Source organism: Spermophilus citellus (genome assembly GCF_964194105.1).
Source record: "Spermophilus citellus genome assembly, chromosome: 6".
Taxonomy (NCBI): domain Eukaryota; kingdom Metazoa; phylum Chordata; class Mammalia; order Rodentia; family Sciuridae; genus Spermophilus; species Spermophilus citellus.
In genome coordinates, this window is record NC_138187.1 from 7,150,820 (window position 1) to 7,174,877 (window position 24,058).

Consider the following 24,058-nt stretch of genomic DNA (forward strand, 5'->3'; position numbering starts at 1 on the left):
GATTTTGATATTAGGGATGTGCTGTTCTTGAAATAAGTTGTGAAGTGCTCTTTCCTGTTTTCCAAAGGATTGGGATTATTTTCTTTAATGTTTGATAGCATCTGGATTTTCTTTTTGTAAATATTTTTATTTTATTTAATTTTTATTTGTATTTGCAGAGCTGGGATTAAAACTCAGGGTTTCACACATGCTAAGCAAGCACTCTACCATTCAGGTACATTACTAGCCCTAAGAATATTTCTTATTGCAAATTTAATATTATGAATGGATGTGTGAGTATTCAGATTTTCTACTTCATTTTGTGTTAGTTTTGATAAAAATATTTACTAAGTAATCAGCCCATTTTATTTATTTATTCATGATGTTTTCTTCCTAATTTTTTTCACTTGTAGATGGACACAATACCTTTATTTTATTTATTTATTTTTATGTGGTGCTGAGGATTAAACCCAGTATCTCACATGTACGAGGCAAGTGCACTACCATTGAGCCACAACCCCAGACCTCATGATGTTTTCTTATCCTTTTATAATTTTAGGCTCTGCAATTACAGTAGTTCTTTCATTCCTGATGTTGGTCAATTTTATTTTTATTTAATGGTTTATCAATTTTCTGGGGATTTGTCAATTTTGTTAATCTTTTAAAATAAACAACTTTTGGCTTTTTTAGATTTTTTTCCCTTTCACTGTTTTCTCTCCTTGTAGTTACCACTTCTTCTCTTCTGGGTTCAATTTTCTCTTCTTTTCTACTTCTTCAATTGGAAACTTAGACAACTGTTTCCCCCCACCCCTTTTATTTTCTTTTTGGCAGTACTAGAGATTAAACCCAGGGGTTCTTTACTGTAGAGCTATATCCTAGACTTTTTTATTTTTTATTTTGAGACAGGGTCTCACTGAATTGCCCAGGCTGGCCTTCAACTTCCTTCAGCCTACAGAGTCACTGGAATTGTAGATGTGTGACATTGTGTTCAGCTAAGCCTTTCTTCTTTTTTTCTTTTTTTTGTAGGGCAGATTTCTTCTTTTCTTTTTAAGAGAGAGTGAGAAAGGGAGAGAGAGAGAGAGAGAATTTAATATTTATTTTTTAGTTATCAGTGGACACAACATCTTGTTTGTATGTGGTGCTGAGGATCGAACCCGGGCTGCACGCATGCCAGGCGAGCGTGCTACCGCTTGAGCCATATCCCCAGCCCATATTTCTTCTTTTCTAATGGAAGTTTATAAAAGCTACAAATTTCCCTGTAAGCACTGCTTTAGCAGCATCTGAAAATTTTTAATGTTATACTTTTATTATCATTCAGTTAAAAATATTTTTCAGTCTCTTCAGCCCATGAGTTATACAAAAGTATGCTGTTTAACTTCATTTGTAAATTTTAAAAGCAGCTTATTGTAATCAATTTTTTCTTTTCCTTTTTTTTTTTTTTTTGTACTGGGGATTGAACTCGGGGCACTCCACTGAGCTACATTCCTAGCCCTTTTTATTTTTTATTTTGATACAGGGTCTCACTAAATTGCTTAGGGCCTTGCTAAATTGCTGAGGCTGGCTTTGAACTTGCAATTCTCCTGCCTCAGTCTCCCAAGTTACTGGGATTACAGGCATGTGCCACTGTACCTGGCTTTTAATTAATTTCTAATTTTCTCTTATTGTATTCAGTGATATATATATATATATATATATATATATATATATATATATATAGAGAGAGAGAGAGAGAGAGAGAGAGAGAGAGAGAGAGAAAGAGAGAGATAGGTTGAATGATACACTGCTCTTCTCAGAGGAGACTACAGAGATTTTTAAAACTATAATCCACACCAGATATGATGGTATATACCTTTAATCCCAGCAATTCAGGAGGCTAAGGCAGGAAGATCACAAGTTCAAGGCCAGCATCAGCAATTTAGTGAGACTCTGCTGCAAAAAATGAACAATCAAAACAAATAAATAATAACCTGGCTGGGGATGTGTCTCAGTGGTGCAGTGCCCTGGGATTAATCTTAATAATAATAATAATAATAATAATAATAATAATAATAATAATAAAATAAAAACTATAATCCAACAGTATACATAGCTTCTTACAACAATTACCCTATAAACATTGAAACTCTTCTTTTCCCCCAAATGACCCTAATCTCACATGAAAACAGTTATGATGGGAGAACCAGAAACCTAGTTTTGTGGTCAAAAGTAAGATCTAAGGAAAACGAGCAGTCCAGTGGTGAGCTGGAAAGTGGTTAGCTAGTGAGGCCACTGCCCTAAACTGCACTGTCTTGCTCTTCCTGCTCTTTCTCTTTGTCCCTCTTGTAGCGCATCTGGATAGTTTTCGATAGGTTCACATGATCCATCTGAGTCTTACCTCTGTGGACCTCATCACAGTGCTGATCTTCTTTTTTCCAACACTAGTTCTTTTTTTAAAAAAAATTATTTATTTTTTAGTTGTAGTTGGACACAATATCTTTGTTCCATTCATTTATTTTTATGTGGTGCTGAGGATTGAACCCAGGGCCTTACATGTGCTAGGTGAGTGTTCTACCACTGAGCCACAATCCCAGCCCCCAACACTAATTCTTAAAAGACACTTGTCTGAGTGGTCAAAAGCCCTCCATAGCACCTTCCTTTGAAATGAGTTTAGTGTGACTATCATACCTCTTCAGGGTGATGAACACATTGCCCAACAACAGGCACTTCTGAAAGATGCAGATCAGTTCTACTAGGAACTACTTGCTCTCATGCTCTGCTCCATCAGCATCAGCCCCAGTATTCTGAAATTTATTTGGTCTTATTTCGTAGTCTAGTACACGGTGCCTTATGGTAAATATTCCATAGGCACTGGAGAGAATGGGACTTCTGCTGCTGTGATATGTAGTTTCTGTTGATGGCATGTAAATCATGTGTGATGGTGGTGTCATTCAAATATTTTATATCCTTAATGAGTTTTTTCATTTACTATTAATAACTAAGGGAAGGATATTACAATTTCCAACTTGGTTGTGAATATTTTGACTTCATTTGGTTTTGTCCGTGTTAACCTCATGTATTTTGAAGCTGTTATGAGACATTCATGCACAGGATTGTTACATCTTCCTGGCATATGAATCTTCTCATCAATATGTATTGCCTCTCTCTCTTGTGGCACAGCTAGTCTGTGAAGATGGCCTAACAATTCCTCCCCTCCCTAACTGTGCACACCATTCTTTGAATAAAGAAGTGGTGCTTAGGGCTAGGAGGTAGCTGGGTGGTAAGCAGCTTGCCTCATGGAGCCAACGGACTCAATCCCCAGCACTAGGAAATTCAATTCCCAGCCCCAGAAAAAAATCAGTGCTTATTTTCCTTTCCCTTTGATTTATACACACACTCTCCTTTGTGTATGTGCAATTTATTCATGTGACAGAAGGAATATTTTGGCCTTTCTTTTTTTTAATATTCTTTTTAGTTGTAGATGGACACAATAACTTTATTTTACTTATTTATTTATTTTTTGGTATTAGGGATTGAACTCAGGGGCACTCAACTACTAAATCATGTCCCCAGCCCTATTTGGTATTTTATTTAGAGACAGGGTCTCACCGAGATGCTTAGTGCCTCGCTAAATTGCTGAGGCTGGCTTTGAACTCGTGATACTCCTGCCTCTGACTTCTGAACCACTGGAATTACCTGGTGTGCAACTGCAACCAGCCAATAACTTTATTTTTATTTATTCATTTTTTATGTGGTGTTGAGGATTGAACCCAGTGCCTCACTGTGCTAGGTCAGAGCCATCTTAAGGAGGTCTTGCTGTAGCTTGCTGCAAGCCTGTGAGAATATAGCAAACATTGTCATACTATCCTAGCAAGTGCCTACTGAACCACCTAGGGTGTACCTAGTAGAAAGTGAGTGAAACAGGCACAGAGAAGATTGAATTCATGTTAGAAATATGGAGGGGAATGCAACTTGCTTACCCTTTGATTTTGGTGGCTCATATGATCAGCTGAAGAGAGTTGGGAAAATGAACAGGCAATGGGAATACACCAGGGACTAAGCCTGGAAGCAGAGTATGTGAGACCTATGGAGGGTTGGCTCCCCTGTCCTTCTCCTTAGAATTCTTGGGAGGCTCCTAAGATCCAGGCTCAGCAGAGACTGGCATCTGCTTGACCCTACAGGTGTGTTGATTTGATTTTTCTGGAACAGACACTATCCAATAAAGTTCTTAAGTCCTGATTAGACCTAAGCCTCAGCTGTTGGAGCTCCCCCATCTTATAACTTTGCAATATTACTATCCTAGGAGTGCATTGATCTGGCTGTCTGGTCAAAACTCCAATAGACAGTACTTTCCATTCCATCCTACTTTATACTGGTGAGAAGGGAAGCTGAGAGCTATTTCAACCAGCTTCAGTTTTAGGCCACTCCAGATGGCAGTGCAATGAACAACACACACAAAAAGGAAGGATTTAACAACCCTCAGCCCTTGCACAAGTGTCCCCCCCCCCCACATAGCCCAGGAAGAAGAGGAAAGGACAATCAGGCATAGGTAGTGATCATCCATCCTTGTCAACAGTTTTGACCCACTCAGTGGAGAACATTTTTCATTTCATTCCCCCCACCTTTTTTTTTTTTTTTTTTTTGGTGAGTGCATTTTTTATGGTAGCTAATTTTCCTCATCTTGTATTTTGAGGGTTAGGGTTTTATTTATTTATTTTTTTGGTATGGGTATGTGTTTCTATTTTTCTTCTTTCTTTTCCTATAAATAAATTATCTTGTTCTCTCTTTCTCCCTTTACTTTGCTTTCTATATTTTTCTCCTACTTTAAAGCCATCACTTGTTATATCTCTTCTGCATTCTCTCATATTTTGAACTTTTTTTTTGTGATGCTGGAGATTGAACCCAGGGCCTTGTGCATGCTAGGCAAGCACTCTACCAATTGAGCTATATCCCCAACCCCATATTTTGAACTTTCTAAACTTTCTTCTACCTTCTTATCACATTTTTTCTCTTAATCAATTGTATTTTTACCATCTTTTAGAACTATTTGGCTTATATAACTCCTATCCCCACCATTCATATTGTTGCAGTTATTATAATGTAGATGTCATAGTCAAAACCTTCTGTTTACTTTAATGCCAGACCTAGATCACAGCAATTTATTGTAGCTATTCTCATATCTGACAAAACAAACTTCAAGCCAAAGTTAATCAGAAGAAAAAAGGAAAGTCACTTCATACAGTTAAAGGGAACAGTCCAACAATAATACATAATGATAGTAAATATTTATGCCCCAAATGTTGGTGTACTTAATTATATAAAACATACACTACTCAAAGACTCAGATAGACCCCAGTACAATAATGCTGGGTAATTTCAATACACCTCTCACAGATAGATAGGTTATCCAAACCTAAACTCAGTAAAGACTCTTTACACCTAAAAAAAATTATAAATCAAATGGATTTAACAGGTATCTATAAACTATTTAATCCAACAATATACAAATATGGTTTCTTCTCAGACGTCCATGCAACCTTCTCCAAAATAGACCATATTTTAGACCACAAAGCAACTCTTAGCAAATACAAAAAAATTTGATATAATTAATTGTATCTTATCTGATCATAATGGAATTAATTTAAAATCAACAGCAAAAACCCTACAGGAACCATATAAACACACAGAGACTGAACAACAATACACTTCTGAATAATAAATTGGTGCTAGAAGAAATCAGGAGAGAAATTTAAAAATTCTTAGACTCAAACAAGAATAGTGATACGACATACCAGAACTTCTGAGACACTATGAAGATGGGCCTTAGAGAAAAGTTTATATCTGTGAGTGCCTACATAAGAAGATGATAAAGAACCCAGATAAACAACCTAATGATGCATCTCAATGCCCTTGAAAAACAAGAGCACACCAATTTCAAAACTGGTAGAAGGAAATAATTAAGATCAAAGCCCAAAATCAATGAAATTAAGGAAAAAATACAAAGGATCAGTGAAATGCAGAATTGGTTATTTGAAAAGATAAGATAGTCAAACTAAACAAAAGAAAAAAGAGCCAAATTAACAAAACTAGTAATCAGAAAGAAGAAATCACCTCAGATATCACAGAAATACGGAAGATCATTAAAGATTATTTTGAATAAACTTAAACTTAAACTCCAATAAATTGGATAACCTAAAAGAAATAGATCCATGTCTAGACACATATGACTTGCCAAAATTGAATAAAGAGGATCAATAACCAGCAATGAGATAGAAGCAGTAATTAAGAAAAAAAAAAAACCTTCCAACAAAGAAAGCCCAGGACCAGATGGATTCTCAGCTGAATTCTACCAGAACTTTAAAGAACTAATGCCAATGCTCCTCAAATTATTCCATGAAATAGAAATTTATTCTATGAAGCCAGCATCACCCTCATACCAAAACCAGATGAGGACACTTCAAGAAAGAAAACTACATACCAATATCTCTGTTGAAATTGGATTAAAAAAGCCTTAATAAAATATTAGCAAATCATATTTAACAACATATTAAGTAGATTGTACATTATGACCAAGTTGGTTTTATCCTAGGGATGCAAGGATGATTTAACAAATCAATAAATGTAATTCACTGGATAAACAGATTCAAGGACAGAAATCACAGTCATCTCAACAGATGCAGAGAAGGCCTTTCACAAAATTCAGCACCCATTCTTAATAAAAACACTGTAGATACTAGGGATGAGGGAATTTACCTCAACATCATAAAGGCTATATGAAAATCCAAAGGCAACCTCATAGTAAATGGGGAATAACTGATAGCATTTCCTTTAAAATCTTGAATAAGACACAAATGTCCACTCCCGCCACTCCTATTCAATATAGTACTAGAAATTCTAGACAGAGCAATTAGGCAAGAGAAGGAAATAAAAGGACTCAAAACAGGAAGAGAAGAAGTTGAATTATTACAGTTTGAAGATGATATGATCCTATATATAGAAGATCCAAAAAGCTCCACCAGAAGACTGCTATGGCTAATAAATTCAGCAAAGTAGCAGGCTATAAAATCAACACAAAAAATAATTACATTTCCTACACATGAATAATGCATCTTCTGAGAAAGAAATCAGGGAAACAATTCCATTCACAATGGTCTTAAAAATACCAATAAATATATGAAAAAATGTTTAACATCATTAGCAATCAGGGAAATGCAAATCAAAACTACACTGACCTTTATTTTATCTATCTATCTATCTACCTACCTACCTACCTACCTATCTATTTATTTGCAGTGCTGAGAATTGAACCCAGTGCCTTATAATGCTAGGCAGATCCTGCATTATATGTAAAACTGTATGCATATATTTTTTTAAAAAACTACACTGAGAAAGATTTGTACAATGAAAACTACAGAACCCTAAAGAGAGAAGTAGAAGAAGATCTTAGAAGATGGAAAAATATACCCTGTTCATGGATAGGCAGAACTAACATCATCAAAATGGCGATATTACCAAAAGTTCTCTATAGGTTTAATGCAATGCCAATCAAAATCCCAACGGCATTTCTTGTAGAAATAGATAAAGCAATCATGAAATTCATATGGAAAAATAAAAGACCCAGAATAGCAAAAGCAATTCTAAGCAGGAAGTATGAATCAGGCAGTATAGCGATACCAGATTTCAAACTATATTACAGAGCAATAGTGACAAAAACAGCATGGTACTGGTACCAAAACAGGCGGGTGGACCAATGGTATAGAATAGAGGACACAGAGACTAATCCACAAAGTTACAACTATCTTATATTTGATAAAGGGGCTAAAAGCATGCAATGGAGGAAGGATAGCATCTTCAACAAATGGTGTTGGGAAAACTGGAAATCCATATGCAACAAAATGAAACTGAATCCCTTTCTCTCGCCATGCACAAAAGTTAACTCAAAATGGATCAAGGAGCTTGATATCAAATCAGAGACTCTGCGTCTGATAGAAGAAAAAGTTGGCTCCAATCTACATATTGTGGGGTCGGGCTCCAAATTCCTCAATAGGACACCCATAACACAAGAGTTAATAACAAGAATCAACAAATGGGACTTAATTAAACTTACAAGTTTTTTCTCAGCAAGAGAAACAATAAGAGAGGTAAATAGGGAGCCTACATTCTGGGAACAAATTTTTACACCTCACACTTCAGATAGAGCCCTAATATCCAGAGTATACAAAGAACTCAAAAAATTAGACAATAAGATAACAAATAACCCAATCAACAAATGGGCCAAGGACCTGAACAGACACTTCTCAGAGGAGGACATACAATCAATCAACAAGTACATGAAAAAATGCTCACCATCTCTAGCAGTCAGAGAAATGCAAATCAAAACTACCCTAAGATACCATCTCACTCTAGTAAGATTGGCAGCCACTATGAAGTCAAACAACAAGTGCTGGCGAGGATGTGGAGAAAAGGGTACACTTGTACATTGCTGGTGGGACTGCAAATTGGTGCAGCCAATTTGGAAAGCAGTTTGGAGATTCCTGGGAAAGCTGGGAATGGAACCACCATTTGACCCTGCTATTGCCCTTCTCAGACTATTCCCTGAAGACCTTAAAAGAGCATGCTACAGGGATACTGCCACATCGATGTTCATAGCAGCACAATTCACAATAGCTAGACTGTGGAACCAACCCAGATGCCCTTCAATAGATGAATGGATAAAAAAAATGTGGCATCTATACACAATGGAGTACTATGCAGCAATAAAAAATGACAAAATCATAGAATTTGCAGGGAAATGGATGGCACTAGAGCAGATTATGCTTAGTGAAGCTAGCCAATCCCTAAAAAACCAATACCAAATGTCTTCTTTGATATAATGAGAGCAACTATGAACAGAGCAGGGAGGAAGAGTAGGAAGAAAAGAGTAACATTAAACAGAGACATGAGATGGGAGGGAAAGGGAGAGAAAAGGGAAATTGCATGGAAATGAAGGGAGACCCTCATTGCTATACAAAATTACATATAAGAGGTTGTGAGGGGAATGGGAAAATAAACAAGGAGAGAAATGAATTACAGTAGATGGGGTAGAGAGAGAAGATGGGAGGGGAGGGGAGGGGGGATAGTAGGGGATAGGAAAGGTAGCAGAATACAACAATTACTAATAGGGCATTATGTAAAATTGTGGATGCGTAACCGACGTGATTCTGCAATCTGCATTTGGGGTAAAATTGGGGGTTCATAACCCACTTCAATCTAATGTATGAAATATGATATGTCAAGAGCTTTGTAATGTTGTGAACAACCAATAAAAAAAATAAAAAAATAAAAAAATAAAATAAAATAAAATAAAAAACTACACTGAGATTTCATCTCACACCAATCAGAACGGCAGTCATCAAAATTACAAACAGTAATTAATGGTAGAGAAGTTGTAGATAAAAAGGAACACTTCTACACTTTTGATAGGATTGTAAATTAGTACAACCACTATGAAAATCAGTATGGAGTTTGCTCAAAAGTATAGGAATGGAGGCTGATATGATGACACATACCCGTAATCCCAGTGGCTGGAGAGACTGAGGCAGGAGGACCACAGGTTCAAAGCCAGCCTCAGGTACTTACCAAGGCTATAAGCAACCTAGTGAGACCCTGTCTCAAGATTTTAAAATGTTCTTTTTCTTTTTTTAAATATTTTTTATTTGTTTATTTTTATGTGGTATCAGGGATAGAACCCAGTGCTTCAGGCATGCTAGGCAACTGCTCTACCACTGAGCCACAACCCCAGCCCTTAAAATTTTCTTTTAAAAAGGGTTGGGGATGTGGCTCAGTGGTTATGTGCCCTTGAGTTCAATCCCTGGTGTCAAACAAAACAAAAGACTAGAAATGGAATCACCAAAAATCTAGGCCACACTATTCCCCAGTATTTATCCTAAAGAATTAATATCTGCACACTATACATGCATACTGTGTTCGTAGTGGCGCAGTCCACAATAACTAGGTGTCTGTCGATGGATAAAAAAAAATGTGGTATATATACACAATAGAGTTTTATTTGGCCATAAAGAAATATAAAATTGGGCTGGGGTTGTGGCTCAGCGGTAGAGCGCTCGCCTAGCATGCGTGAGGCCTGGGTTCGATCCTCAGCACCACATAAAAATAAATAAATAAAATAAAGGTATTGTGTCTAACCAAAAAAAATATTAAAAAATAAATAAATATGAAATTATGTTATCTTCAGGAAAATGGATGGAACTAGTAACCATCATTTTAAGTGAAATAAGTCAGACTCGGAAGGTTAAGGGTCATATGTTTCTCTCATACATAAAACCTAGAGAGGAAATTGGAAAAGAAAGGTGAGGGCATCTGATGAAAATCAAAGGGAGATAAGTGGAATAAAGGGAAGGAACCAGAGGGAGGGAGGAGGAAAGGGAAATACTAGGGGATGATATTGGCCAAATTATATTGTTGTATTGTATGCCAGAATGAATATGTAACAACAAATCTCATTGTTATGTACAAATACAATGCACCCTTAAAAATTAGATTAATGGAGCTGAGGATGTAGCTCAGTTGGTAGAGTGCTTGCCTCGAATGCACAAGGCCCTGAGTTCAATCCCCAGTACCAAAAATTAAAAAAAAAATTAAAATAAAAAACTGGATTAAAAGAATTTAAATATATATACATATATATAAACTGGGCGTGGTGGCACATGCCTGTAATCCCAGCAGTTCAGGAGGCTAAGGCAGGAGGGTTTTGAGTTCATAGTTAGCCTCAGCAACTTATCAAGGTCCTAAGCAACTCAGCGAGACCCTGTCTCTAAATAAAATATAAAAAAGGGAGGGGATGTGACTCAGTGGTTAAGTGCCCCTTTGGCTGCCTACATCAGTCCTTTTGTAAAATATTTTTTTTTTAGTTGTAGATGGACTCAACACCTTTGTTATTTATGTATTTTTATGTGGTGTTGAGGATTGAACCCAGTGCCTCACATGTGCTAGGAAAGCACTCTACTGATGAGCCACAACCCAGCCTTTTTTTTTTTTTAAGGAAAAAAAAGTATTATTCAGGAGGTAGAGTCAGCAGCAAATAGAGCACTTGCCTCGCACATGTGCTTGATCACACTGGGTTCTACCTTTAACACCACATAAAAATAAATAAAATAAATAAAGATACTGTGTCTATCTTTGAAAAAAATTTTTTAAAAACAAAATCCTTTCTAGGAAACAGAACTGTGTTCCAAACAAACAGAAACTGGTGATACATGTCCACCTAGAATTACAAATTGCTACAGACTAATAATTGTTATGTACCTCTTATTTTTCCTGTATATATTTTTTTAGTTATTGATAGACCTAAGTTTATTTATTTATATGTGGTGCTGGCTGAGAACTGAACCCAGTGCCTCACACATGCCAGGCAAGTGTGCTGCCACTAAGCCACAGCAACAGCCCCTTTCCTGTTTCTTAGTGGTAGTATCTCTTATGGTTATCCTACCTCTGTCTCATCATTGCATGTTAAAGCACTGGGTGTATATGGATCAGTTAACTTCCGTGTTAGTTCAAGGTCCTCAAATCAAGAATCATATGCCCTGGGCTCAGTGGAAGCACACCTGTAATCCCAGTAGTTTGGGAGGCTGAAGCAGGAGGATTGCAAATTCCAAGCCAGCCACAGTAACTTAGCCAGGTACTATGCAACTTAGCAAGATCCAATATTTAAAAAAAATTAATGTCTGGGAATGTGGCTCCATGGTTAAGTGATCCTGGGTTCAGTTTCTAGTACAAAAAAAAAAAAAAAAAAAAAAGAATCATACCCAAGGAGTTGAATCCAAGTACCACACTTAAGGAGTCTCATCTGTACCCTGTACCTAGACAAGATACAGACAATGACATCCTGAGTCTTGAGTGGATTCAATATCAGAATGTAGTTTTTGAGAGGGGGAGAAGTCTTAGGAAGGATGTGTGTGTTTTGCATGTGGGCATGTGGGAAGGACATAGATTTCTGTGGCTATGGGTAGCTTCTTAGTGCATACCTGTGAATGCTCTCTTTAGGAAGTATAAATATTAATTCTTCTCCAATGCTGGACTCCAAAACTGCATTTGGTATGTGATGATAAATAAGATGAGAAAGCTTCTCTGTGTCACAGTAAGGATTTCTCAGTAAAGTCATATAGTATCCTGCACCTGAAACACCACGTAAAAGACCATGAAACCATTTTACTCTTTATACTTCTCTTCTTGGGCCACACTTAGTCTTCTGTGGCTCAGAATGGGACACCTCCAGGGGGAAAGCGACGCTAGAGAGCCTTGTGGGGTTAAGTTTAAACAATGAGGAACTGGTTGGCTTCAGAAGTTCTGTAATGCTATTCTGGAATTTTCCCTTCTGCTCCAGAAGAGGGAGGTGATATATTGCAATGCCAGGCAATATGAAGGACAACTGCATTAAGGGCAACACTCCCTTTAAGTGATAACTAACTGGGGGAAGTAAACACTTGGAAGGCAGAGGCCTTGAATGTTAAGATGATTACCAAAGATACCTGCATCAAAATTACATCCTGGTTTTGAGGATACATACTTCACAGCATTTGAATCATTCTTTCAGAAATCAGTGACACTTTTTACTGTCATGCTGGACATGTATTCATTTAACAAACATTTCTTGAGACCAAACACCAGGCAATCTTCTAGGTACTAAGGATATAACAGTAAAAAATCCTTAATCTCATGGGGCTTTCACTAAAGGAATAGGAGGCAGATAATAAACAAGATAAATAAGTAAAATTTATAGAGTACTAGTGACAAGTGCTAAGGAAAAAATAAATAGGAGAGGGGACAGGGGGTATCAGGATGTGATTTTAAACAGATGATGAAGGAAAGCCACATTGAGACAGTGACATTGGTATAAGGATGACAAGGTGGTGGCCTGAGGAGGACAGTCACTCAGTCTGGAGAACCAAGTTAGCAAGGAGTGTGGGTGGAGAAGAGCAAAGGAGAGTATTAGGAAACAAGGACAGAGGTGACAGGACTAAGCCAGGAAGGTCCTATTCACTACTTTCAGGACTTTGGCTTTTTCTTTTTCCTTTGGTGGTACTAGGGATTGAGCCCAAGACTGCCCTACCACTAAGGTACACTGCATCCTTTTTTATTTTTTATTTTAAGACAGGGTCTTCCCTGTGTTGCCCAAGCTGTCCTTGGATTTGTGATCTTTCTGCCCAGCCTCCCAAGTAGCTAGAATTACAGGTTTGTAACACTGTGCCTAGCTTAAAACTTTGGCTTTTATTCTGAGTGGGACATGAAGTCACTGGAGGTTCTGAGTTTGCTCTGTCAAGTGTTCACATTTTTTTTTTTTGGTACCAGGGATTGAACCCAGAAGCACTTAACCACTGAGCCACATCCCCATACCCTTTTTATATTTTAGAGACAGGGTGTTGCTGAGTTGCTTAGGGCCTCACTGAGTTGAGGAGGCTCACTTTGAACTTACAATTCTCCTGCCCCAGCCTCCCAAGCCGCTGAGATTAAAGGTGTGCACAACTGCCACTGGCAAGTGCTCACTTTTTGACAAGTGGGTTCAGAACAGAGTGAGGAAGTGCAACAGCAGTGGCTGGAAGATGGGTTAGGAAGCAATCCCAATAATAGAAGTGGGAGAAGATGGTGACCTGGATCAGGGTGCTAAAACATGCTCAGAGGTAGGGAGAAGTGGACAGAACCCAGATACATTCTAAAGGTAAGACCAAGAGGATTTGCAGATGCATCATAGATGGGCTGTGAGAAAACCAGGGGTCAGGTTTTCACCAAGCACCTTAAAGAGTGGAGTTGCCTTTTCTGAGAAGATGAAGGCTGCAAGAGGAACAGGTTTGGTGGGAGAGAGCAGGATCTCAGGTTTGCTAGACTTTGCACAAGTCTGAGAGGTCCATCAATACTTGCTATGGTATGAATATGGTCTATCCCTACCAAAACTCATGTGGAGGCTTGGTATCCCAATACACAGTGTTGGGAAATGGGGCCTAGCAAGAGGTTTGTGGGTCATGAGGGTAGAGCCCTCAGTTGAATTAGTATCTTTCTTCTGGGAATGAGTTCTGACTCTCAAGGGAGTGGATTAGTTATGGAGACAGTAGATTGTTATACATCTGGTTCAGCTTCCTCCTCTTTATCTTGCTTCTATTCCACAGCACCCACTTGCCATTCTGCTTTCTGCCATGAGCTAAATCAGCATAAGACCCTCACCAGATGTTCCTGCCCAATCTTGGACTTCCCAGCTTCCAGAACCATAACCCTCTTTTCTTATAAATTATCCAGTCTCAGGTATTCTGTTATAGCAACAGAAAATGGACTAGGACAATGTATAAGTGGAGTTGCAGGCTTGGCAATTAGATATATAGACCTGAAATTCAGGAGAGGTTGAAGCTAGAGACATACATCTTAAGAGATAGAAGGTGTTTAATGCCAAGAGATTTAATGAGACATTAAAGTTGGTAAGTAGAGAAAGAAAAGAGATGGAGATGATTAGAGTTAGGAATGATGCAAATGAGCAACCAGAGACATGTAAGGAGCCAAGTGAGCATGGGGTCAATAGAAGGATGTCTGAAGTGGGCCACTGGTAAGGATTACAATCAGTTGTGGACGTAACAGCTATTTTTTTTTTTTTGTACCAGGGATTGAGCTCAGGGAAACTCAGCCACTGAGCCACATTCACAGCCCTATTTTGTATTTTATCTAGAGACAGTCTTACTGAGTTGTTTAATGCCTTGATTTTGCTGAGGCAGGCTTTGAACTCACGATCCTCCTGCCTCAGCCTCCCAAGCATCTGGGATTACAGCTGCTATCCACTGTGCCTAGCTAACAGCTCACTCTTGTGTAGTGCTTTCTCACACACTTTTCCTCTTTGAAGAACGTGATATTTTAATCTCCTTTTTATAGATTAGAAAACTAAGGCTAAGAAAGGATAAACTAACTTGGCCAGATGGATAAAGAGGCAATCAAACAGCAAACTGAAACATAAATGTAGGTCCTCTGACTCCAAGTCTCAGTATTTTTTTTTTTTTTTGAGAGAGAGAGAGAGAGAGAGAGAGAGAGAGAGAGAGAGAGAGAGAGTTTTTTTAATATTTATTTTTTAGTTTTCCTTGGTTACAACATCTTTATTTTATTTTTATGTGGTGCTGAGGATCGAACCCAGCACCCGCACACACCAGGCAAGCGTGCTACTGCTTAAGCCACATCCCCAGCCCCTCAGAAATTTTTTTAACATTATTCCCTCCTCATCTTCAGAAGCACTCCATGGGGGCAATAGGACAGAAATCTAGAGGAGGCCTCTCTCTGCTGGTCTCAGGGCCCCTCCCAAAGGCTAACAGTGGGCAGTGCCTCTTGGCAAAGCAGACAGTGGTGCTGACCTCTATCCTGGGATTGAGACTGGGCTACCCCTGCCCACTGCTCACCATATTTCTGCTTGAGGAACATGATGACCCACAGCACTGCAGCTCCCCCTTGGCCATGATGGCAATGCGGTCCCCCAGCAGGTCAGCCTCGTCCATGAAGTGGGTGGTCAGGAAGATGGTGCGGTCACTCTTCTACTGCTGAAGAAAGTCCCAGATGGCCCTCCTGGAGATGGCGTCCATGCCTGAGGTGGGCTCGTCCAGCATCAGCACCTGGGGGCACAGGCACAACCTGGTGACAATGGGAGACCTGTGTGGTGGGACTCTACAGCTGGAGTCCAGGGATTTGCAGAGCTGGTTCAAGTTCCAGAGCCTGAGGCCTCTGGGCCTGCTACCCTGTGTCTGTCCACTGTGTTGGTGGAAGCTGTGCCCTAGTGTCCCATACCTTAGAGCCTACTATGAGGGCGATGCCGATGGACAGCTTGCGATTCATGCCCCCACTCAGGAACTTGGACCGTGAGTTGCGCTTGTCCTCCAGATTGAGGATGTGCAGCATCTGCTTGACTTCCTCAGGGCACCTCTGCTGAGACAGGCCTTTCAACTGAAATGGCAGGAGGCAAGAGATGAGACTGGTGATACAGAAGGGACCCAACTCTGCCCAACCAACATTTTGTATGTATATACGTAAAATATACACATGGAAAACATACAAGAGGCTTACTACTTTTGGGGAAAGGGATAGACAAAAAAAGACTTTTGCATTATATTATTTACTGTGTAAATAAATGACTTAATAAAAATAAACACAGCAGTATGTTAAAAGGATAATGCATTATGACCAAGTAGGATTTATCTCAGGAGTACTAGGGGTTGTTCAACACATAAAAAATCAATGTGTTTTATAATAAAGAATTTGTCTGGCTTTTGTCTTTGGTTCCTGGAAGGAAGCTCCTAAATCCTCAGAGCTTCCCAAGTGATAGCAGTGTCTTTGTTATTTGTGGTGAGCCCCTCAGGTCACACCAGAGTTTATGCTAGGGAGGTGACTCAGGATAGGGGCTGGTCATACCAGAAAGACCAGCCATTTGGTTAGACTGAGACACATGATATCAGCCTGATCTCCCCACCTCAGGGGAGTGGAGGGAGACTGGAGATTGAGTTTAATCACATGATCAATGATACAATCATTCATGCCTATATAATAAAGCCCCAATAAAAACTCTGGACACTCAGAGATCCTGGACAATAGTTTTAAAAAGTACAGTTAATGAAAAAAAAATTAGATAAACTGGAGGATATCAAAACATAAAACTTTTGTGCATCAAAAAGAAAAAGAGAAAAAGAACACTGCTGCTGGGAGTGATGGCATATGTTTGTAATCCCAGCTACTTGGGAGGTTAAAGCAGGAGGATCATGTTATGGTGAAACCTTGTCTCAAAAAGGGAAAAAAGCATCAATAAAGAGAAAAGACAATGCACAGAACGGGGGGGGGGGGATTACAAACCATATATTTGATAAGGGTCTAGTATCTAGCTCCTAATAAAAATATGTCTTAAAATTCAACTACAGGGGCTGGAGTTGTGGCTCAGTGGTAAGAGCACTTGCCTAGCATGTGTGAGGCCCTGGGTTCGATTCTCAGCACCACATATAAATAAATGAATCCAATAAAGGTCCATCAACATCTAAAAAAATATTTTAAAAAATTCAACTACAAAAAGATAAACAACCCATCTGAAGAATGAGCAAAGAAATTGGACATTTTTCCAAAGAAGTATACTAACAGCCAACAAACACATGAAAAGATACTATCATCAGTCACCAGGGAAATGCAATGAAACACAGAAATACTACTTCACACCCACTACACTGACAGTTTCTTTTTTAAAAAGTTGAACATATAGTTACCACAACTTGAGAATTTCACTTCTAGGTATATACCCCAAATAACCCAAAACAGATGTTCAAACAAAAATTTATACACCAAGGTTCATAGACGCACTATTCACAATAACCAAAGGGTAGAAATAACTCAGATGTACATCAACTGATGAGTGGATAAACAAAAGTTGCTCTAACCATGCAATGGAGATGTAGTCAGCTATTAAAAGCAACAAAGTATTGCTGGGACAGGTGGCACACACCTGTAACCCTAGCTACTCAGGATGTTGAAGCAGGAGAATTACAAATCCAAGGCCAGCCTGGGCAACTTAAAGCCTATCTTGAAATAATAATGAAAAAAAAAAAAAAAAGGGCTAGGGATATAGTTCAATGATTGCCTACCATATGCAAGGCCATGAATTCAATCTCTAGTACTGCAAAAATAAATAAATAAAAGAAGTGAAGTATTAATTATACAGGATAAAATGTGGATAAACTTTAAAAACATAATACTAAATGAAATAAGTCTCATATTGCATGATGGCATTTATATGAAATATCTAAGATAGGCAAATCTGTAGAACAGAAAGCAGATTAGCGATTGCCAGTGGCTGGTGGAATAGAGAAATGAAGAGTGATTTTAATGTACAAGTTTTTCTTTGATGAAAGTGTTTTGCAGGGGCTGGGGTTGTGGCTCAGTGGTAGAGCACTTGTGCTGGCTCGGATCCCCCCTGGCCCCCGGGGCTTGGTGCCGGCCCTGGTTTCTTGTTGTGCACGTCAAAGAGGCCAGCTCCCAAGGCCTTGAAAGATTTGTGGTGTCTGTTTCCATATTATTCAGCCTATAACGGTTATGTGGGAACGTCCTGACCTGCTTGGGTCTGATAAGGTTCCTGGTTGAAGGCTTAGTATGAGTCGACAAGGACCACCTGCCCCCCTCCGTCCTTGCTTCCGCCTACTAGTGACTTTCCATTCTATCTGAAAGAAATATGTAAGTATGAGCTGAGATAATAAAGAGGGTCTCCCCCTGGATGAAGAACCTTGGTGTCCTGTGAATTCTTTTAACCCCGACGTCTCCCGCCGGACTCGGTCCATTTCTGCCGGACGCGGCACACTTGCCTAGCACGCGTGAGGCACTGGGTTTGATCCCCAGCACCACATAAAAATAAATAAAGGCATTATGTCCATCTACAACTAAAAAATATATAAAAAAGGAAAGTGTTTTGCAGTTAGATAGTGGTAGTGAGTGCACAAAACTGAGTGTACTAAAACCCACTAAATTAACATTATAAAATGAGTAAAATAATGACTTTTATGTTATGTGAATTTTATTTCCATAAAATATAATAATAAATATAATGGTTTCTAAAAATCCTTTCACTCAGAAATCATGCCCCTCCCCCTCTCTGAATATTTGGGGAATAGTGTCCAGCATTATTGAAACTATGATAAAAAGAAATACATATTTGATTTCTACCCTGCTTTCTGAGTCAGTGCTCCCAAAGCCCTTGTAACTTCCTGAATGATAAGAAGTCTAGTTCTAATAATTCTAGTTCTAATATTTAATCTAATATTTAGCCTTTGACTTGATACTTGATTTCATCTGCTATTCAGCCCCTAGATCCCTGAAAATTTTCTGGGTTATAGGAGTGTTTTTTGTTTTAACGAGGTGACTTTTTTTGTGATAGTGATTGAACCTGGGTGTTTTATCACTGAGACACATCCCCAATCATTTTAAAAAATATTTTTTAGTTGTATATGGACACAATACCTTTATTTTATTTGTTTTATTTTAATTTATTTTTTATGTGGTGCTGTGGATCAAACCCAGTGCCTCACACATGCTAGGCAAGCACTCTACCACTGAGCCATAACCCCTACCTTCCCCAATCCTTTTTAAAAATTGTTTGAGATAGAGTCTCACTAAGTTGCCTTGAACTGGTATTCTCATTCTAGTTCTAATATTTAGTCTAATATTTAGCCACACACCATGACCTGTGTGAGATGACTCTGTAGGTTCCTGGTCAACCTTAGGATGAGGGTTAGTCACTAGAATGACCAAGCCATGATTACATACTTGAAACTTTCAGTCCCACTCTGTATTCTCCAGGGACTAGGGAAAGAGGTTGGTGATTGAACTAATAATCAGTCATGCTTACATAATAAAGCCCAAATAAATAGTTTCTAGGTTATGGAGATTGGAGAACTTCTATATTAGTGAGCATTTTAAAGTCCTAGGAGTGTATTGTGCTAAGAGGGTGTGCCACACACACTTTACCACATCTCTTACTCTGAATATCCTCTGGGTATTCATCTGTATCCTTTATAATTCCCTGTACAATAAACTGGTCAACATAAGTAAATGTTTTCCTGAGTTTTATGAGCTGGTATAGCAAATTATTGAACCTGAGGAGGGGTCTGTGGGAACCCTTGATGGACAGCCAGCTGGCCCCAAGTATGGGTGACAGGAACTTGTAATTGGTATCTGAAGTGGAGGGTGGGCAATCTTGTGAGAATAAGCCCTTAACCCGGGGTTGGGGGAGGGTCTATGCTGCCTCCGGGTAGTTAGTATCAGAACTGTAGGATACCTAGTTGATTTTTGGAGAACTGGCTGGTGTGGGAACCACCCCACCCACATGTTTGGTGTAGAAGTGTTGAGAGTAAAGAAACATGAGTTTTCTCCTAACAGATTCTCCCAGGCTGAATCAGAGAGCTACAGTATATCTCATCATTGTCAAGAATGAATAGTAGAAACATTCCAGTTATTTTCCAACTCACCTGAGCATAAAAAAAGATGTTCTGCTACTGTGAAGTTATCAAATAAGATATCGTGTTGTGGGCACCAGCCTATGCTCTTCCTGATTTGAACCATGTCTTTTGAAATCTCATATCCATTGATATATGCTTGTCCACTTGAAGGGGAAATAAGACCTAGAACAAAGAGAAAGAGACACCCTAAGTCATCTTTGGTTAGCATATGCATCAGTACAAAGACTAATAATTACCCCTGCTTTACTTGCTTGTTCTCCAACAGACTGTCCCTATTCTACTTATCTGCCACCATCAGTCAGCCAGTAACATCCAATGAATATGTATGGCAGTGGAGATTATTAGAAATAGGAGATGTCATTCTTCCTCCTGCTTTTGACAATCAATCTGGTGAGGTGAACAAAACAACATAGGCGCTTGTGAAGCAAATCATATTATTGTAAGGAATAAACAGTGATTTGGATGAATAGTAAATATGGTGAAAGAGAAAAGCATTTGGAGAAACTAATAGTTTTGAATTAAGATGCTTGGCAAGATCTGTACTTATCTCTGATCCCCTCAAAATATCATCGATGAATAACTGCACACACTGCCAAATATATGCCAGTATTATAGTTTGAACTTGGAATGTCCCCCCAAAGTCTTATGTGTTGAAGGTTTGGTCCCCAGTACAGCAAGTTTCAAGAGATAGGGCTTTTGGGAAATGATTGGATTGTGAGGACTTTGACAGCACAAGTGGTCCTGGGTTCTATCTCTAGTATGACCCCCCCCCCAAAAAAAAGCAAAGGTTATAAAAATGCCATCATTAAAAGATAATTCTCTGTTAACATTTTGCTGTATAAGCTTAGGTATTTTTTATGCATACAGTCTCACATATTTATTTATTTGTTACAGTGCTGGGGATTGAACCCAGGGCCTCCAGCATGCTAGGCACTGTACCACTGAGGTACTACCCCATCCACACAATTAATTTTTAACTAAAATGGGAAAATACAAATTCTGTTTTTAACATTTTTCTAAATATAACAAAGTATGGTTGAATTCATTTTGTTCACATCAAAAACATTTGTATTGGGCTGGGGTTAAGGCTCAGTGGTAGAACGCTTGCCTTGCACATGTAGACCCTGGGTTGGATCCTCAGCTCCACATAAAAATAAATAAGTGAAATAAAGGTTAAAAAATTATCTCCATTAAAAAAATCTGTATCAATTTTAAGTGCTAAAAGGATTTCATTGTTACAAATCTACTCTATTTATTCAACCCAGACCTACGGATATTTATATTATGTGCAACTTTTCATGAGCATAAACATGCATGAAAATTTTGCTTACTTATCTCCTTATTCTAAATTAGTATAATTAGATTTGGTAAGCCAAAAGGAAGGCAAGAGTTTAAAGATTTTTGATACTAACTGCTACATTACCTGCTGCTGGGTGTTTGGATCTTCCACCTTGGCTGTATATAATAAAGTATCCATGATTGTTTGGAAAGTAAAAGGGGAAAAAAGTGATACTATTTTATAGCAACTTGTAACAAGCCTTTTATATAAAGTTACAACAGAAGAACTTATAGAAAATTCAAAAGCCAAATAACTTTACTGGGCAGAGAAATGTGGTCTGAAACATTAAACATGCCAGTGCCAGGTTTGGGGCCTTTTTGCAAACAATTACCATATGGAAGCCCTTTGCTCTCTGTCTTCCTGGCAAGCAACCAGACTTTTCTTCCCAGCTTAGCATATTCAGATGTCCTGAATCCCATCGTATAAGTCTTAGTGGCTGCATTTTCACCAGGGCTTAGTGGCTGCATTTATGCCATGTCATGCTGGTAGAAACTGTGGTGGGGCTTCTCTGATATAGCATTCATAGCTTTTTGGCAGCATTTGCAATTATATTAATGGATTAATTTAGTCATTTATTTATAATATTTATTGAGTACCTATGCAGTGTAAGCACTATCTAGGAATTGTGGATCCAGAAGTTAACAGAATAGGTTTCCTCAGGTGCAGAATGGGATGGCAGATATAAAGAAATAACACATATATACAAATAAATGAGATAATTACAGACTTTGAGGAATACTAGAGACAATCAAAAGGGAATGCAATACAGGAAGGGTCTATGAGATGAAGCAAACAGGTGGCTTCCCTAAACAATCTGGTACCTAACTTGTCTCCTTGACACTTCTCACCCTAGAGGTTATAGCTGAATCTCCCTCCTGATGGTGAGGAACTCACAAGCCCATGTAAGGGGAGAGGCCCTCCCTAACTGGTCACACTGCCAGGAGCAGCAAGGCCTAACCTGAAAGAGAATCTGCTTGACCCTATCCAGAAAGCTGTCAGGCTCAGTCCCCAGTTTTTACACACACAGAGTTCCTCCACTCTAGTACAAACTGGGCTGAGATGGCTTTCTAAGTCCTGATACAAGAGGGGTGGCCACAGGCACCTCTCCCCAAGCGTCACTATTTGGTTGCTCTTCAAATGTTTTTGATGGAAGACTGAATACATTCATATTGGCAACATGTGAAGAGATCACAGCAGCCAGACTTTAAGTGCTAGAAGTTTCTCAACAGTATGGTATTCTGTTGTTGCAAGGAGAACCTGTTGGCTTTAAGAACTCCATGAAGTGCATCTTATTGGTTTTGTTCAGGGCTTTATATATGTTAAACCCTCAATAAATATGTTTCTTGCATGAATTTTTTCAAATTTCACAGAATATTATTTATTTGATAGAATGTAAAATAATTACTTAGGTATATAAATTATTCTGAAATTAGAATCATTTTAAAATAATTCACCAGGTATCCTTTTTTGGGGGGGAGGAGGTACCAGGGATTAAATCCAGGGTCTCAAACATGATAGATAAAATCCCTACCACTAAGCAGCATCCCTTGTCCTTTACATTTAATTTTGAGACAGGAGCTTACTAAGTTTCCCAGGCTGGCTTCAAATTCATGATCCTTTTGTCTCAGCCTCCTGGGTAGCTGGGATTACAGGTATGCACCATCACACCTAACTTTGCAGTTACCAGTCTAAAAGTATTTGTGACAATCGAAAGCAAATAAATGGGTAATGTTTTTGTTAAGAGATTAGTTCACGCCTCTGTAGCAGGAAGGTTCTAACTGCTATTCAGTGTTCATGGCTTCTCCTAGTAAAGAAATTAAGTTCTGCATATTGACTGAAAGAGGCAAAGTAAACATGGTGCAGAGTAAACTAAACAACCAGATATTACATAGATGGTAAAACAAACAATAAAACAATGCTTACTATCAAAATGTCAGTGAAATCTAACAGGGAAGATGGAGCCCAAAATCTAGACCTGCTCAATGATTTCTTCAGTGTTTCCTCGGGAGGGCTGACCCCACCCAGGTACCTGTGAGCATGGAGCAGGTGGTGGTTTTTCCTGCTCCGTTGTGTTCCAGAAGAACAGTGATCTGACCTCTGTACAGATTCATGCTCAGATCTTTGACTGCTATGTGTGCATTCCCTCTCCTGTAAAATACCTGTGGGAAGGTCAAGGTGTCACTGACAGAGTGACACATACATGCAGAAGGCATTTTTTTAAATATTTTTTTTAGTTGTTGATGGACCTTTATTTTATTTATTTATATCTGATGCTGAGAATAGCACCCACCAAGCAGAAGACATTTCTGAAGAGACTATAACAAACTACATACCCACATCAACTTCTCTCAAAAGTTAATCTGTGGGAATCCAAGTGGGAATCTAAAAGGAAATGGCTTATTTTATTATGCCTCTGAGGAGGGTGATCTGGAGCAATTTCAATGGCACCTTTCTCCTGATACCTAGAACCACAGAGGGCTTAGAACTCAAGAATGAAGTACTTAAGCATAAACAACAATCTTCTCCCTGTATCTGGAACTAGACCTTGCCCTTTTACCGAGCTAGGCCCCTGAGAAAGGGCACCCTGCCTCTTCCATGTGAGGTTATTGATCTGGGTAAGGAATCTTAGAGTCACCTGTTTTCCAAGTCAAATGTCTCCAGTACTTTAAATACCATTTTTTAAAATTACATAAGTATACCCACCACTTCCTCATAGTTGAAGAACAGACATTCAAACAGAACACCCATGCTCTGCAGGATACTA

General features: G+C 38.7%; 1 protein-coding gene across 1 annotated transcript in view; it reads right to left on the bottom strand.

Annotated features, from left to right (window-relative positions):
• The window catches only part of LOC308652302 (ATP-binding cassette sub-family A member 17-like), a gene marked incomplete at its 3' end in the record, with an annotated part of 126,407 nt that overhangs the window by 34,896 nt on the left and 67,453 nt on the right, over window positions 1-24,058 (bottom strand). The window contains 8 exon segments of the mRNA XM_081300051.1: window positions 11,979-12,129; window positions 15,378-15,398; window positions 15,401-15,509; window positions 15,513-15,587; window positions 15,760-15,915; window positions 19,965-19,977; window positions 19,979-20,117; window positions 23,324-23,453. Coding sequence (XP_081156177.1) covers window positions 11,979-12,129; window positions 15,378-15,398; window positions 15,401-15,509; window positions 15,513-15,587; window positions 15,760-15,915; window positions 19,965-19,977; window positions 19,979-20,117; window positions 23,324-23,453 — 794 coding nt within the window.